The following is a 16,560-nucleotide window of genomic DNA, read 5'->3' as shown; positions in this document are numbered from 1 at the left end:
CAACCAGTAAGACCATGATACAACAAAGTAGAATCTCCAGAAAATCAGAAAATAGCAGAAAGAGGATTCTGTTACGGGTAATATATTTTACTTTTTTGTTACTCTCATGTATTGTGTTGCTCGGACTCAAGAACAAGCATTGGATACAAGTATGCATCGAATAGACATATACCTGTATGTTTAATTTTTTTTTCTAAAATTATCCATTGAATATAACTGTTCCAAGAAAAATAATAGATGTGTTCTAGAAAAATGAAATCTAACAGCAACAGACAGAGCTTATATATGTATTTTTATGCAGGACGGAAGGTTTGTATGAACAATGTAATATATATTATTGTTTCTAAATCATGTGGCATATTCCTGAATAGGTCAAAGCAGCAAGATTATCCGCTCCAATAACTTCAAATTTTTAAGAAATTTTAAGAGTATAATTTACAATACTTAATATACATGCATGAAAATTGCCTGTAAAGGGCTTCTTTTATGGACATTGCAGATCGAATCTCACTCAATTCTCCATGCATAAAGAAACAGAATGAATTCGGATGTCGTGGTGGGGCTTCTAGTAGAAAAATACCTGCTTCCGGTGCTGGTGTCACTTTCTCCTTCGTGGCTACTGCCCTCTCTGTCACTGTCTGCTTCAGCCGCGGTGGGCTTGAATATAAACAAGCCATGGCCCGTTCCATGGCTGCTAAACAACCAGTCATGCACATCCCAGAGCACTTGCACCGGCTGCCTATCTACCAAAACAGTCTGGTTACCTCTGAATTTCCAATGCAAATTCCTAACGTGAACCAACACAACCCCATCCAGGCTAATCCACATTTCAGGGTCTTTTAATCCAGTTATTGAACTCTCAACCACAATGTCGTGTTCTTTTCTTCTTTCATCGAATCTAGCTCTGGTCGCAAAACTCTTCTTCGCAAACACGTTTTCCCTTTTGTAAAATAGGAGAGGTTCAACCAAGGCTGGTCTCGATTTTGTTCTCTTGTATGCTTTTTTTTTGTAATCTCCCAACAACAATACCACCTCTTCATCAGCAACCAGCGCGACATAATAATCTGCTACTGGTTCAGGGCCATTGGTGAATTTAGCCGAACGAAGATCCCAGTGAACATCCACCTGGCTTCCTTCAACCTCAAAGGATTTGTACCCTTTTTTGCTCCAGAAATGCCAAGGTTTAAGATCAATCTTGCAAGTGTAATGAAAATCTCCTTCCATGCTATTGACCATAATGCTGAGAGAATGATTCATAAGGTTCTTGCTCCACAAAATCGTTACACTACGCCAATAGCCTAGTATATTGGTTTGGTACACCAACGTGACGGTGGTCTGAGCATTTTTAATGTTTGTGTGAGGGTGAGGTTCTTCGGCCGTTCTCTCTGCATAAAATTCCGAACTTCCGACTGACTGAGCTCTCATGGGGAGACGAAATGCCATTGCAATGCAATTTTATGGTTACCCTTGCTTTGCATCCAAATGGGATATCCAATCTCTTATTACATTCAAGATGTAGCAGAGAAAAGCCTAAAATGATGCAATTCTACTGCATCTGATCTTAAAATGGTTCTCCAGTACTGATCATAAACCCTTGATTGCCAAAAAAATTGGAAAGTTTCAGGAGATTAGAGCAGCCTGAGATCTTAGCTGATGATTGATGGGATAAAAAATCTGGTACCAAAAAATTTGCAGTTGAAGCTGATGCAATGGAGGGTTGTATGCCAGAAGTTGTGATTTCTGGGAAAGAGACAGAATGAAGGAACAGACAGCAAACTTTGTCTCTCTATGGAGGAAAAATCTCCATCTAGAGGCTGTAAGCAAAAATGGTGTCCGAAACAAGAGGGTCAAGAAAATGTCCTATTTGCTATATACAGTCAGTTTGCCTACTCAACAACATACAGTTTTTAAGGATATTATACTTCGACCATTTCATCTTAACCGAAATGTAAAATTTCTAACTGCCATGAAATGGATAGATACTAGCTCATATGCATCTCATAACACATCTATCCACAAAAATGGAACGAAAAGAAGGGAAAAAAAAAAGAATGACCTTCAGGCAGAAATGAAAAGTATGATTTGTTGAGAGCTGATGATCATTTATAGTATCAGGAGTTGAGCTTCCATTAGTTGATATTATTTATCGAATCTTTCATTAGTTAAAGCCATCGCCAGCAGAATAAAGAGGCCAGAAAATAATGTTTCATCTGGCACTCCAAATTCCAATCAAGTTTTCTGAACTGTGAGAATATGACTGCAACTTGACCCGCTTGGCTCTGACTCTCTGATCCTTGTGTGGAATATGAGCAAGGAAAATGATTTGAGAATATGACTGCAATTTCCTCTTTTTTCTTAATTCTAATAACCAATTATCATGTCAAAGCAGGCAGGTGTCAATGGCCTGCAACAATTATATTAAAAATATATTAAAATATTCTTCAAAAAAATATATTAAAAATAATGGAAACGAATCAGACACAATTTGTCAATAATGCCTTGCGTTCTATTCTATTTCACTCGAAATCTATGCCTGCTGACTTGCTCATTCCATTGGTATGCCGACAGGCAAATAGGAGGAAAAAAACAGTCCCTAATACTTCTGGCTCTCAACTGATGCACCTTCATTCAATTTAATGACTGCAAACACTTGAATTCTGTTAAAATATATATTATGTTTAGTTGACTTATAAGATTGGATTTCATTTTTTAATATATCTTGTGGGCTTTAAACTCATTTATATATTTGTATATATATATGTATTTTATAACCTAAAAATAAGATTGTTTTTCATTTTTCAAGTCATCATAGTATCAAGGCTTTCGATGATTACTATTTCTCTTTATTTCAGGTCACTTTGATTTATTATTGTTTGACCTTTCTTTTTTTTTTTTTTTTTTTAATAAGTGGTTGTTGCATTTGTATATTTTTTTGTTTTGTTATTTTGTGAAATTGGGTGGAATTGATTTTTGTGCCATTGACTGTAGTTTGAGTTTTGTGAAATTGGAATTGCCTTTGTTTTTTCCTACTTTTATTCATTGGTTACAGGTTGACTAAATATTTTAATGGTTCTGTATTGTTCACCTGTGTAATTGGCTTATCTGTTTCACTTATTATGGATTGATCAATTTATTTATTTGTTATGGGTTTATCAGTGTATTAACTTTGAATTGTTTTTCTCTCATGGCTCTCTCGAAATTATCACAATTTATTATAGTGAAATGAGATGAAACAAACTACACACAAATTGAAAGATTATTCGTTTTGGAAAACTTACATGTGTCACATTGTCCTTTTGGTCAATTTGATCATCTTTTTGTGTAAAAATCCTTATTAGTTTCTAGTGTTCAAAAGCTTTCATCTTTTTCCCTCTGGTAATGTAGGTTAGGATATGTTTCTTGTTTTGGACTTCAATATTTGTTATCTAATGACAAGTTAGGTTATGCTAAGTCAGAAACGTCCAATAATTGTATTAGTTGCAAACTAGTAAAACAGTCTGCTTTATATTTCAATAAAAGTGAATCGGCTTCTTTATCTTCTTTTAATCTTGTTCATTCTAATGTATGGGGTCCATCTCATTTACCTACTATAGGGGATTCTTGTTATTATGTTATTTTTATTAACGATTATTCAAGGTACACTTGGATTTATTTGTTTTATATCGTTTGGATTTACTTAATATTTGTCAAGATTTTTCTACCATGATCAAAACACAGTTTTTTAAAACTATTAAACATTTTCATACTGATTCTATTGGGGAATATCAATCAAGAAATTTAAAAGAGTTTTTTTGCTTCTTGTGGTATTTTTATTGAATCATCTTGTATTGATACACCATAGCAAAATGGTGTTGCTAAAAGAAAGCATCGTCATATTATGGAAACTACTAGAGCCTTATTGTTATCTTCATTGGTTCTTAAGAAATTTTGGGAGGAAGCTACACTTACTTCAATTTATGTTATTAATCATATTCTTTCTTCTGTCATTGATGGAATTTCTCCTTTTAAACACTTGTATAACAATACTTCTAATTATTCTGAGCTTCGTATCTTTGGTTCTACATGTTTTGTTTTGCTTTCTAAAGTTCTGTGTAATAAATTATCTTAAAAAACTATCATTTATGTGTTTTTAGGGTATGGTATTGGACAAAAAAGATATTGTTTCTATGATCTTATTGCATAAAAACTTCACGTTTCTCGACATGTTACTTTTTGGAAAAATATTTTGATGTTTTTATTGCCTCGTTTTCAAAAATTTACCAATGATCTTCATGAATCTTTTGTCTTTTTTGAGCCTTTTGTTGATTTAAATGACTCTATTCAATCTTCTCATGCATCCCAAAGTTCTCCAACTCCTTAGCATATTCATCCAAATGAAACTTATCCCATCACTGACTTTACCATAAGCAATCATACACCACGATTGTCCAATTCGTCAGAGCCGTCTATCCCAAAACTTAGACATTTAACATGTGAGCAAATTCCTTCAAAACATTATCATGATTTTCATTGTTTTTTATCTACCATTCTTTCTGTTTATGAACCTAAATCTTATTGTGAAGCAAGTTCTAATCTTTTTTGGCAAGCAGCTATGAAAGAAGAATTAAATGCTTTAGAGAAAACTCATACTTGGCATCTTGTTGATTTACTTCTTGGAAATTTTTTAATGGATTGTAAGTAGATGTACAAAATAAAGACTAAATCAAATAGGTCTATTAAGAGAGATAAAGCTAAGCTGGTTGCAAAAGAATTTACATAGGAGTATGGTATTTACTATAAAGAAACATTTGCTTTTGTAGCTTGAATGACTTATATTCGAACTCTTATAGTTATTGTTTCTATTTGAGGATGGGTTTTATCACAAATGGATGCAAAAATGCTTTCTTAAATGGAGATCTTCATAAAAAAAGTTTATAGAAACCTCTTACTAAATTGTCTTGCCAAACTAATCAAGTGTGCAAGCTTTGACGAGTTTTATATGGTTTTAAACAAGCATTACATGCTTGGTTTGAGAAATTCAGCACTACTATGCTTGATTTCGAATTTGTGTAGAGTCTTTATGATTCAATATTGTTTATTCATCAATCTGAAAGAGGTATTGTATTTTTGCTTTTTTATGTTGATGATATGGTGATAATTGGAGATGATAACCTTGTTATTCCAGTATAAAAAATTGTCTTAACAAAACCTTTGAGATAAAGGATGTTAGTCCATTATAATTATTTTTGGGAATTGAAATTAATTGTTCCTCTTTCATGGATATGTCTTGTCTCAATTGAAATATGCTTCTGATCTTATTTCTAAAGTTTGCTTATCTGATAATAAAACTATTGGCACTCATCTTGAAACTAATGTCAAAATGAAAGCTACTAATAGAGAACTTCTTAATGATGATACTTTATATAGACAATTACAAGACCTAATATTAGTCATGCAATTCAAGTTGTAAGCCAATTTATGACAGTACCTCAGACAATTCACTTTACTGCAATTCTTAAGATATTGAGATATTTGCGAGGAACACTACATAAAGGTTTGCTGTTCTCATCAACTTCTAAACTTAAACTTTGTGCTTTTTCTAATTTTGATTGGGATAGTGATGTTAATGATTGAAGTTCTACAACTAGTTATTGTGTTTTTCTAGGTGATTCTTTGATATTTTGAAAAGCAAAAAGCAGATAGTTATGGCGGGTTCAAGTGCTAAAGCAAAATATAGAACTTTATTAGACATTACAGCAAAAATTATATGATTGTGTTGGTTACTTATGGATTTAGGTGTTGACATGCCCACTCCTATTCCACTTTTTTGTGATAGTAAAAATGTAATTCAAATTGCTTATAATGATATTTTTCATGAATGAACGAAATATATTGAAATAGATTGTCATTTTATCAAATAGAAGATACATAAAGACACCATCATGCTATTGCATATTTCTTCTAAATCACAAGTGGCTAATCTTTTTACAAAGTCTCTTTCAAGCTCATGTTTTTGTTATTTAGTTTTCAAACTCCAAATGTTTCATTTCGAACCATCTTCAATATTAAAATGTATATTATATTTAATTGACTTATAAGGTTGGGCTTTATTTTTTAATATATCTCGTGGGCTTTAAATTCATTTATGCATTTATATAAATATATATATATATATATATGTATTTGACAACCCTAAGAATAAGATTGTTTTTCACTCTTCACGTCATCAAATACAAAGAGAGAAAGAGAGATGAGGAGATATATCAGACAATATTCAAATTGATTCTTTTGGCTGAGGTAGGTGGTAGTCATCACTGTAGCTTCCGCCATTATCCTTTCTAACATTTCAAAAGGATTGTCATGGTTTTATTTGGCATCTCCATGGACTTGGGCGTCCAGTTTGGGGCCTTTTCTTATTTACCTTATTATTCTCATCATGCTATTGTATGTATATTCATCTTCCTGTCTCTTTCTCTTCAATACCATTTACTGTAACATTATGAGAATCACATTCTTGGTTCATCCCTCATTCATTTCCTTGTTTCATGTTTGTTCTGAAAGATAAAAGAAAGCAGAAGGCAAAAGAATTTATAAATCTAGAAAGGATTTTAGACGACTTTCTGTTATGAGAAGAGGCAAGCCTCGAGATGAAAGGCTGGAGAAGGTTGAAGCCAGTCTTGCTAGAGCTAGAGCTTTGATAAGAGAAGATATATTAAACATTCCAAACAGCACATTTGAGCTTCAGGATTTGGATTTTGTTCCGAAAGGAAATATTTACAAGAATGCTCGTTCATTTCACCGGTACTGAACCATTCAATCCACTGTCAATATTTTAATTTTCTAGGTTAATTACAAGCAAGAATCCCCTAAAAGCTTTGAATTGCCTTGAAAATGAGTATCCAGGTTATGAGATATGCCCTGTTCTTCATTTTTTATTGCAACATGAATTTTATCAAACAGAAGTTACCTGTTAATGGAAAAGATATTCATGTTGGGAATATTGACTCAAATCCCATAAGAGATTTATTTGTGATTTGTTAGAGATTTATTAGATATTGTTAGATGGACAAAAAGACTTGTAAAAAAAAAATTCTAAGAGAAAGATGATTCTTAATAGGTAAGTTTAACTTGCAAGAAAATAATTCTAAAAGGAAAGAGATTCTTAATAGGCAAGTTTGACTTACAGAAAAAGAATTCTAAGAGGAGAGGTATTTTTAATGGGCAAGTTTATATGATTATAAATAGGTAAAGTCTCTACAGGGTTAGGTATGAGAAAAAGATATAAGAGAGTTGTAGAATTTTGTGAGATAGACATCCTATAGGAATATTGGGGCTCTACGTCTTATGGGTGTGTATGTTTGTTTGTGAGTGGACTAGAAGAGACTGAGAGGGTTCACATAGGAGCACATAGGTATGATGTATAGAAGCATATGGGTATGTGTTTGGTTATGTTGAAATGGTGCACAAGGGTTTGGGTTTGTGTTTGTTTGGGTTGAGAATACTTCATAAGACTAGAGAAAATTGAGAGTGTCTTATGAGTATTGATTATTAAGTGAGGTTGATGATTTGATGTATGTTTGTAATTTTTTACAACAAGTGGATCTTGTTTCTCATCCGTGGATGTAGGTCAGTTAGATTGAACCGCATTAAATTGTTGTCTCTTTCTGTTTGATTTATTGTTTGATTTTGCTTCCGTTGATGTGATTGGATTGGAAGCTTTTAGCCCAACAGTTCAAGATTTATGTTTATGAAGAGGGGGAGCCACCTTTATTTCATTATGGTACTTGCAAGAACATATGTCCATGGAAGGACTGTTCGTTAGATTGATGGAACAGAACAAAAGATATCAAACTCGGAATTCTGATAAAGCTCATGTTTATTTCCTTCCCTTTAGTGTTGTGATGATACTTGAACATCTGTTCGATCCAATCATCCGCGATAAAGCTGTGATGGAGCGTACAATTGTCGATTATGTCCGAACCTTATCTCAAGTATCCCTATTGGAACAAATGCATTGGGGTTGATCATTTCATGCTTCCTGCCATGACTGGGTAATTTTGAATACTAATCCACTAATTGATTCATTCTCTGGGTTTAACTTAAATGTAATAATTTACATTGGAAGTGAATGTTTCTCGATGGTCACAGGGGCCAAGTGCAACCTGGTATGTGAAAGAACTCTACTACAATGCCATCCGAGAACTATGCAATGCAAACACTTCTGAATATTTTAATCCCAAGAAAGATGCATTATTTCCTTAAATCAATCTGATAACTGGGGAAATTATGAATCTTACTACCACTTTACATCCATCAAATAGGTCAGTCTTGGCATTCTTTGCAGGCAACTTGTATCATGGTAAAATAAGGGCGGTACTGTTTAAGCACCGGAAGGGAAGGGATAAAGATGTGCAAATCTATGAAACATTTCCAGAAGGACTTTCATATCAAGACATGATGAAGAAGAACAAGTATTGCTTATGTCCAAGTGGGCATGGAGTTGCCATTACAAGAATTGTAGAAGCAATTTATGCTGAATGAGTTCCGGTACTAATATCACAGCACTATGTCCTTCCTTTCAGTGATGTTCTCAATTGGGGGTCATTTTCAATCCAAGTTCCAGTGAGTGAAATACCGAACCTCATGAAAATTCTCATCGGGATTTTTGAAGATCAATGTGCTAGATCATGTCAAGCAAGTACAACGTCATTTTTTGGTGAATGATCCTCCAAAGAGATATAATGTCTTTAACATGATAATTCACTCTATATGTCTTCGTAGGTTGAATGTACGAATTTATAGTTGATCCTCCGCAGCCACTTGAAGTGTAAGGTTTCTTGTTTGCCTGCAACAGATTGAACCTTATCAAATACGAACAGAACCAAATTTGGAGCTAAGAATTGTATTATCTGGAAAGAGTTGCTTTTGCCTTTAATTTTGCACCTCACTGTCGTCATTTGACTAAAGCAGCCTACTGCTTGATCAGGTTCAGGTTCCATGTGTTCATTCAAGTAACTTAGCCAACATAGACAAGGAGCAGATCAGTTCGCTGTCTTCATTCAAGAAACTTAGCTAACCTCTAAGAGCAGATGAGATTTGGAGCTAAGAAATCTTTTCATCAGAATACATGTCTGTAATGAGATGCCTATGGTTCTCAATAACTTCTCTTGATTCACTAATGGCTTAATTTTTTTTTTATTTTATATTTGAAAAATTATTCCCATGCTAGTATTTTTATTTGTTTCACTTAAAATTATCAGGATTTCATCATGGATTACTGAAATTAAGAACCACGTGAATTTTATCTATTTGATTCAGAACCGTGTCTAATAACCCAATTTCACTTGCAGTATATTAAAAATATTCAAAATTTATATGTTTTCCTTCTTAGAAAGAAATATCTGGAATTATGATCATATTTGACGTATAGAATAAAAAAGAGGATAAATGATAATTATCTTATATTATATTTAGCTTATATATATATATATAAATAAAATTGCAAGAAAGATTAATTATTATTTTAGTATAGAATAATTCAATCTTTCAAAACTAAAAAAAATTATTTTTAATTTATAAAATTAAATTTATATGTCTTATTATATTTTTAAAATTTATATTAATAATTTAAATTATAAAAATTTAAAAAAAAATAATTTTAATTAATAAATAAATTATTTTATCTTAATTTTGTACATATCAAATATAAAATATGATAATATTATTTAATTTAATTCTATTCATAATATTATTTTTAACTTTTCATAATTACGTGCAACAAACACATCTTAAATATAAAAAAAAAATTAGGAATTCATTAATTCCAAGTTTTCTTTTAATTTGGTTTTTATCTGAATTATAAATATTTTGATCTGCTCACAGAGGACCAGACCTGGGTTGAAGAACATCCTAGTTTTCTTATACCGTATGTACAATCTGACTGTATCCAGTTTCTCAGAATGAAAGAAGTAGATATTCTCTATATACATATATATATATATATTATTTTTTAATATTAATATTTTTATTATTTAAATTACGGATTTAATTTTGATCTCAGAGATTTTGGTCTTTCAAGTCAACGACCGGATAATGACCTCAACCGCCTAATTTTGAGCCATAATATTTATATACTACAAATCTACGGTCGATTTAGAACACGCAGCTAGCAGCCAAGATCCTGGCTCTTGGGGGTGGGTCTCACTCTGTCAGACATTTCCATGCTCATGCATTTGTCATGTTTCATTGAATTTGACCAGTCGAACAATATATGAAGCACGTGACTATTTTATTTGATATAATAACATACTAATATGTTTAAAACTAAATGACCGAGTGTACTTAGGAGTCAACTGAACCAATCAGCTACTTGTCTTTATGCGATGACAAGACTTAATACATACAATTATTCGATGAAATTTTTGTTTATATCGATATTAAATTAAATTAAATTTATATTTTTTAAATATTTATATTTTATTAATTTTCTCGTTAAATTTTATGTTTTATTTATGTAAATCAGGTGTGTTGAATTTTAAATTAATTAAAAATATTTAATTATTTATTCGATAATAATATATTATGAAAAATATACTTTTAATTGAAAAGATAAGATTTTAGATTGATTTGAAATTTTACATTTATTATGAATATGAATGCGAATAAACTATTAAATTTAATAATCAACTTATAAAAATATTAATGAAAATTATAAAATAAATATTAATTAATTAATTAATTTTACATCAACATAACTTGTCCCACCTCTATTTATTTAATTAGTTTTTAGAATTAACAAAAAGCCAACGAATGGAGAAGAAAGGTCACGCCCGCCATCTCGTGAGCCATTAATTTGAAGTAAGGTTGACAATAAATTGAGTCGGAATAAATTTTTATTTGTTTTAAATTTGATTTAATTTTATAATTATAAAATTTTATTTGATTCGATTTAAATTTTTTTTATTTTTTAATATTTGAATTTGATCTAAAATTTGATATTGTATAAATTATTTTTTATTCGATCTGACTCAAAATTAATAAAATATTATTTTTAAAATATAAATATATAATTATATATAAATAAAAAATTAAAAAATAATTTTTAATATAATATTAGGTCAGATCGAGTTTACCTAAAACTCAAATCCAATCTGACTCTGATTTTTTTTTTTAGTAATATCCAATCCGATCCAAAATTCGATTAAAAAAAATCAATCTTATGAAATCGGATCGAATCAAAATCCATCAAGTTCGAATTAAGCTATCAACCCTAATCTAAAATAACCAAAATCAACTAATTTATTTAATGAAAAATTACTAGTCTATTCTAACGAAAGAAAGAAGGTTGACTCGATTTCTTCCTTCATCAAAACTTTCTTAGTCTTACATTATGCTTCTTTAGTTTGAGTACTTTTTTTCATCTAAAATATAGTATTAATATTTAACTTAGGTTCACATTGTCACACTCAACAACTCTATTGTTTTACATGCTTCATTATTTTTCTAAATTAATTACATGAGAGTTTCAGTACCAAAAAAAAAAAATTATATGAAAGTTTGAGTTGTTTAATGATTCCTTGGTGGAGGTCATTGTCAAGGGGTTATGAACATTAATTTTTAAATATCAATCAATTTCACTGCTAATTGAGCAAATCTTATAAGAGAGTTAGGCAATGGAGTTTGATTTTTTTTCTTTTAATTTTGTAAAATCATATTGAATTATAATTTATATAGGGATTTATTAGTGAGGTTCTTTATGTGAGAAAAAAATTGTTGAAGTTTTTCATTAAAAAAAATTAAACGATAACCAAAATTGGAATGAGAAATTCAAAATTTTAAAAATTTTCCTTCAAAAAAGTTTTTAATAAAAAGGTTAATTTTTACAATTCTCTAAATTGAAAAATAAACTCCATATGCATAAATCGTTTTCAACAATTACTGTTATATAATTTTTTTAGAGAATTTTTTTTTTTTTTAACTTTAGTTTGATTTATAAGTCACCTCATGATAAGGTGTATATGACTTCATTAAGAACAATATTTTTACCTCTTGGCAACTAATTTTCCTTTTTCTAATAAAGGTATATCTATACCAACTTTTCTTTTCCATCTTTCATATCATTTCCCAAATAGCTCTTGAACCATTCGTGAGGGACTAGGTTGAAGCACAGACCCTCAAAAACCCATAGCCAAATGGCCAAAGAGTATAGACCAGCTGCTGTGGAGAAGTCATGGTATGCATGGTGGGAGAAATAAGGGTTTTTTCTGGCTGATGCAAGCAGCTCAAAACCACCTTTTGTTGTTGTCAATGTGACTGGGGCCCTGCACATTGGCCATGCCCTAACTAGTGCCATACAGGACACTATCATTGGTTGGAGAAGAATATCTGGATATAATGCATTGTGGGTACCTGGCATGGATCACGCTGGGATAACTACACAGGTGGTTGTAGAGAAAAAGCTAATACGTGAAAGACGCTTAACCAGGCATGATGTTGGTCGTGAAGAGTTTGTAAATGAAGTTTGGAAGTGGAAGACGTGGTACCATTCTGGCACAACAAAGGCAGATGGGTGCCTCCCTTGACTGGTCCGCGAGTGCTTTACAATGGACGAGAAGAGGTCAAAGGCTGTGACAGAGGCGTTCGGTCGGCTTTATGAGAAGGGTCTTATTTATAGGGGTCTACGGTTAGTCAATTGGGAATGTGTCTTGGGAACTGCTATCTCTGATAATGAGGTAAATTATACTGACATCAAAGAAAGAACTTTGTTAAAGGTCCCTGGTTACAAAAAACCAGTGGAGTTTTGAGTATTGACATCATTTGCTTACCCTTTGGAGGGAGAATGAAATGTTTCACGATCATCATTTTTATATTTTATTCAATCTTCGAAAGGTAATTTTATATAAAAATGCCAACGGATGTCTTACGTGCATAATGATGCTAATAATAATCATAACGGGTGCCCTAAACATTCTTTTATACATTGGTTTTCGTTTATGCATTATTAATGCAAATGGAGTAACTAAATTGATCAACTTATCATTTATTTTTAGATTGCAAATTTGAATCAAAAGGCTAACAAAACTGATGAAAGAAATGTGCAAGATGTTTAGTGAAATTGATGCTGTACATATTGTTCTGAGTTAAATCTTTGTATTGGTTAATTTTCACTGGTGAATTGCACTAGGAAAAAACCAATGAAAAGGTTACGTTCTGATCTGTCTGGCTCCCTGGATGCCAACAAAGGATGCAATCAATAAGGATTGGCCCTTCCAACAGAGAAGTCAGGTCCAAAGCCAGGCAGATTCTTGTCACCATTTCAGGTATTTATATACTCTTAATCGCAAACATTTTGTTCTTTTATAAATGAGGCTTCAGTTCAAGAATAAAATAAAATTTAAAGGTATTAGAATTTAAATTTAATTCTGTTAAATGTTATCTATTCAATTACAAATTCCTTTTTTTAATTTGTCTCCATATTTTTTTTTCTCACCCTTTTGTTCGTTTTTGTTCAGAACATGTGTTGGAAAGCCTGACAATTCACTTGAGCTGCAAGTTGATCCTGGGCTTTGATATGGGCTAGGGCTAACCAGTCCAAAGGTAGCCCAATTAAGTTTAGCCCACACCACATATACAATATATTGCATTTAATATTTAGTTTGCTCCAATTCTAACTTTACCAAATTCAGCGTAATCATAATAGTGCTAAATTAGTGGCATTCATTGGATCTCCTTTTAGTCAAACTCGAGCTTTATTTAACTCATCATTTAATTTATTATTAAATTATTAAAATATAAAATATTATATTATATTATATTAATATTTCAAAGGTAGATTTAAGAATTAATAATAAATGCTTCAAAAATATTCTTTTTATTTCGTTCATTTTTAATGTTTTTAAGTTATTATTTTTTAAAAATTATAATTTAACAATATTAAAAAATTAAGAATAATATAGAAAACATTAAAATGAGAATGACAAATGAGAGTGAATGCAGAGTATAGAAGAAAAATTTTCGACTTTTTCTTTTAAATTTGTTTTAAAAATAATTAAAATATTATTTTAAAGCATATTTTTTTTACAAAATTAAAAAAATAATACATTAATTATTTTTTTACATAAAAATTTACAACATAAAAATAAAATAAAATAATTATAAACATTAAATATTTATATTTAAATTTATTATATATCACCTCTTCAAAAATAATTAAATAGTGGTTTGTTTATAGACTTAAGACAAATGAATGGCCATTACTTCAAACACGGAGGAGCCACTGGGAGGCCGTCGCTTTCTCGCATGGAGTAAAGTACAGCTATGAGTCGGTCGTTTGTGAAGCTAATTTTAGCTCCATTCACTCTTTAAGTTCCCTATGAGTTTCTCATCACTTCGTACGCAAGTCCTTAATTTAGACTCTTTTTATTTACTATATTACTACTTTTATTCCGAAATTGTTAAAAAAAAAAAAATTGATCAAAATTTTATTCATACAATACTTGATAAAATTATATTTTCTTATTTAGTTGAAAATGATACGAAAACTCAAAGATAAAAAATAAATTTAAAACCATTTTATATATGTTTTATTTTAATTAAAATTAAAACACTATTTGTATCTATACAATGGCATAGAAAGAAGTCTCATTCTCACCAAGCAATGCATGTCAAAGGTTGCTTCTTTTGACAGAGGGAAAAGAAAATTCATGACTGGACTTGATCTTCTACAGAGTACTCGATGCAGGCACCACAAGAAGACTTGATTTCCTAACTTACGAGAGCAACTTTCATTGTTTTTTTTTTTTTTTAACCAATGATTAAGCTATGTAAGAAGGATAATATTATTAAATTTTTAATGAAAATATAGGATTAGAGTCATTTAACTTTGTTGATGTAATTCTTAATTTGATGAGAGTGAAGTTCGTCTGAGTACTGAATTTAATACCTTTGACCTATTTATTAATCTAACAACGTATTTTGAAATGTTTTATGTAAGCATCACTGAGGAATAAGATTTGATATCCTAACTCATGAGGGCAACTTTTGTTGTTTTTTTTTTTTTAACCAATGATTAAATTATATAAAGAGGTAATGTTATTATTATTTTTTTAAACAAAGTCTTCCATTTTTAATAAAAATGAGATTCAAGTCATTACACTTCAATTTTTTAATGAATAATTATTAACTAATTTTATGCACTAAGCCAGCACATTCCATTTCAAAGTGTCTTTCAAAGAAAAAAAAAAGGAAGATTGATAAAACTTGCAAAACGTGTTATTAGTTCTAGAAGATTAACGAATTTTGATAATAAATTCAAAAATTTTGGAATCAAAATTTCTTTGTCATATATTTCTAGTGTTGTTTGCTTATCAACGTTAGCCTTATTCAAGTGTGAACATTAAATCTAAATATTTTTTATGCAATATATATTTTTAGTATTTTTAATTACATACAAATCACTTGCGCCAATAACCTGGATGGAGTCAAAATGATAAATGTATTTTTTTTTTCTCCTGTTCCGGCTGGCAAATTGATCTATCCTTGTATCATCGAGTCATATATATTATCTTAAAACAAACTATTGGTATATATATTAATAGAACATTGTATACTTGAAACATATATTATATAATGAATGGATGAAATTAATTAATCTTTAATTATATATCTACCCACTATTTATAAATAAAAAGTTAGGGGCGGTCACCTTTATTTCGTTATCGTACTTGCAAGACCTACGTTTGCTTGGTGAAAGGAATTTCGCTCTAGATGTTCTTTGGGTTTGTTTGGAAAGTGGCCTACGTTTGCTTAATCCATTTATGCCATTTGTTACCGAAGAACTGTGGCAGCGCCTTCCAGGAGTAAAGAGCGACACAAGGAGAGAATCTATAATGATATGCGAATACCCATCACCAATAGAGAGCTAGACAAATGAAAGGGTGGAATTTGAAATGGACCTTGTAGAGTCCATTGTCAGGTGTTGAGGTCACTTAGAGCAGAGCTGCTTGCTATGGAGAAGAATGAAATTAAGATTACCTGTTTTTGCATTCTGTCAAAATGATGAAGTATTGGCAGAAATCGTCAGATCTTGTGAATTAAAGATCTTAAACCTTGCTTCTTTATCATCTTTAAAGGTTTACTGAGTGATGTAGATGATGCTCCAGCTGGACGTGCATTTGAGAATGTTAATGAAAACTTAAAAGTTTATCTTAAGGTTCATGAAAATCTACATGCAGAAGTAGAGTGCGGAAAGATCAAGAATAAAATAGATTGTAGAAGCAAGAATTGTAGAAGCAATTTATGCTGAGTGTGTTCCGGTGCTTACTATTACAGCACTATGTCCTTCCTTTCAGTGATGTTCTCAATTGGGAGTCGTTTTCAATCCAAGTTCCAGTGAGTGAAATACCAAACCTCAAGAAAATTCTCATGGGGATATCTGAAGATCAATATCTTAGAATGCCACATCATGTCAAACAAGTGCAACGTCATTTTTTGGTGAATGATCCTCCAAAGAAATATGATGTCTTTAACATGATAATTCACTCCATAAGGCTTCGTAGGTTGAATGTGCGAATTTATAGTTGA

The 16,560-nt window shown here is 31.0% G+C and overlaps 2 protein-coding genes and 1 pseudogene across 2 annotated transcripts; 2 read left to right on the top strand and 1 right to left on the bottom strand.

Moving 5' to 3' along the window:
- Positions 1-399: 399 nt before the first annotated feature.
- On the bottom strand, positions 400-1,564 carry LOC111313119 (uncharacterized). The gene has a single exon (XM_022913822.2). It carries the CDS (start codon positions 1,441-1,443, stop codon positions 508-510), a length of 936 nt encoding a protein of 311 aa, XP_022769557.2. The 5' UTR covers positions 1,444-1,564; the 3' UTR covers positions 400-507.
- A 4,665-nt stretch (positions 1,565-6,229) lies between these two features.
- Positions 6,230-16,560, top strand: LOC111313118 (putative glycosyltransferase At3g07620). The gene is given in 10 exon segments (XM_089752824.1): positions 6,230-6,408; positions 6,539-6,594; positions 6,597-6,780; positions 6,940-6,963; positions 7,710-7,774; positions 7,777-7,966; positions 7,968-8,011; positions 8,014-8,030; positions 8,128-8,547; positions 16,309-16,560. Coding segments are annotated over 10 exon segments (1,431 nt in total).
- On the top strand, positions 11,652-16,282 carry LOC111313240 (valine--tRNA ligase, mitochondrial 1 pseudogene; annotated as a pseudogene).

This window comes from Durio zibethinus, chromosome 23 (assembly GCF_047325235.1).
Source record: "Durio zibethinus cultivar Kanyao isolate XHJ-2024 chromosome 23, ASM4732523v1, whole genome shotgun sequence".
In the NCBI taxonomy this organism is placed as follows: Eukaryota; Viridiplantae; Streptophyta; class Magnoliopsida; order Malvales; family Malvaceae; genus Durio; species Durio zibethinus.
This window is presented reverse-complemented; position numbering and strand designations above follow the sequence as displayed.

Excerpts from the sequence above, each read along its gene's own strand:
- LOC111313119 (XM_022913822.2), bottom strand. The coding sequence starts at position 1,443 with ATGGCATTTCGTCTCCCCATGAGAGCTCAGTCAGTCGGAAGTTCGGAA.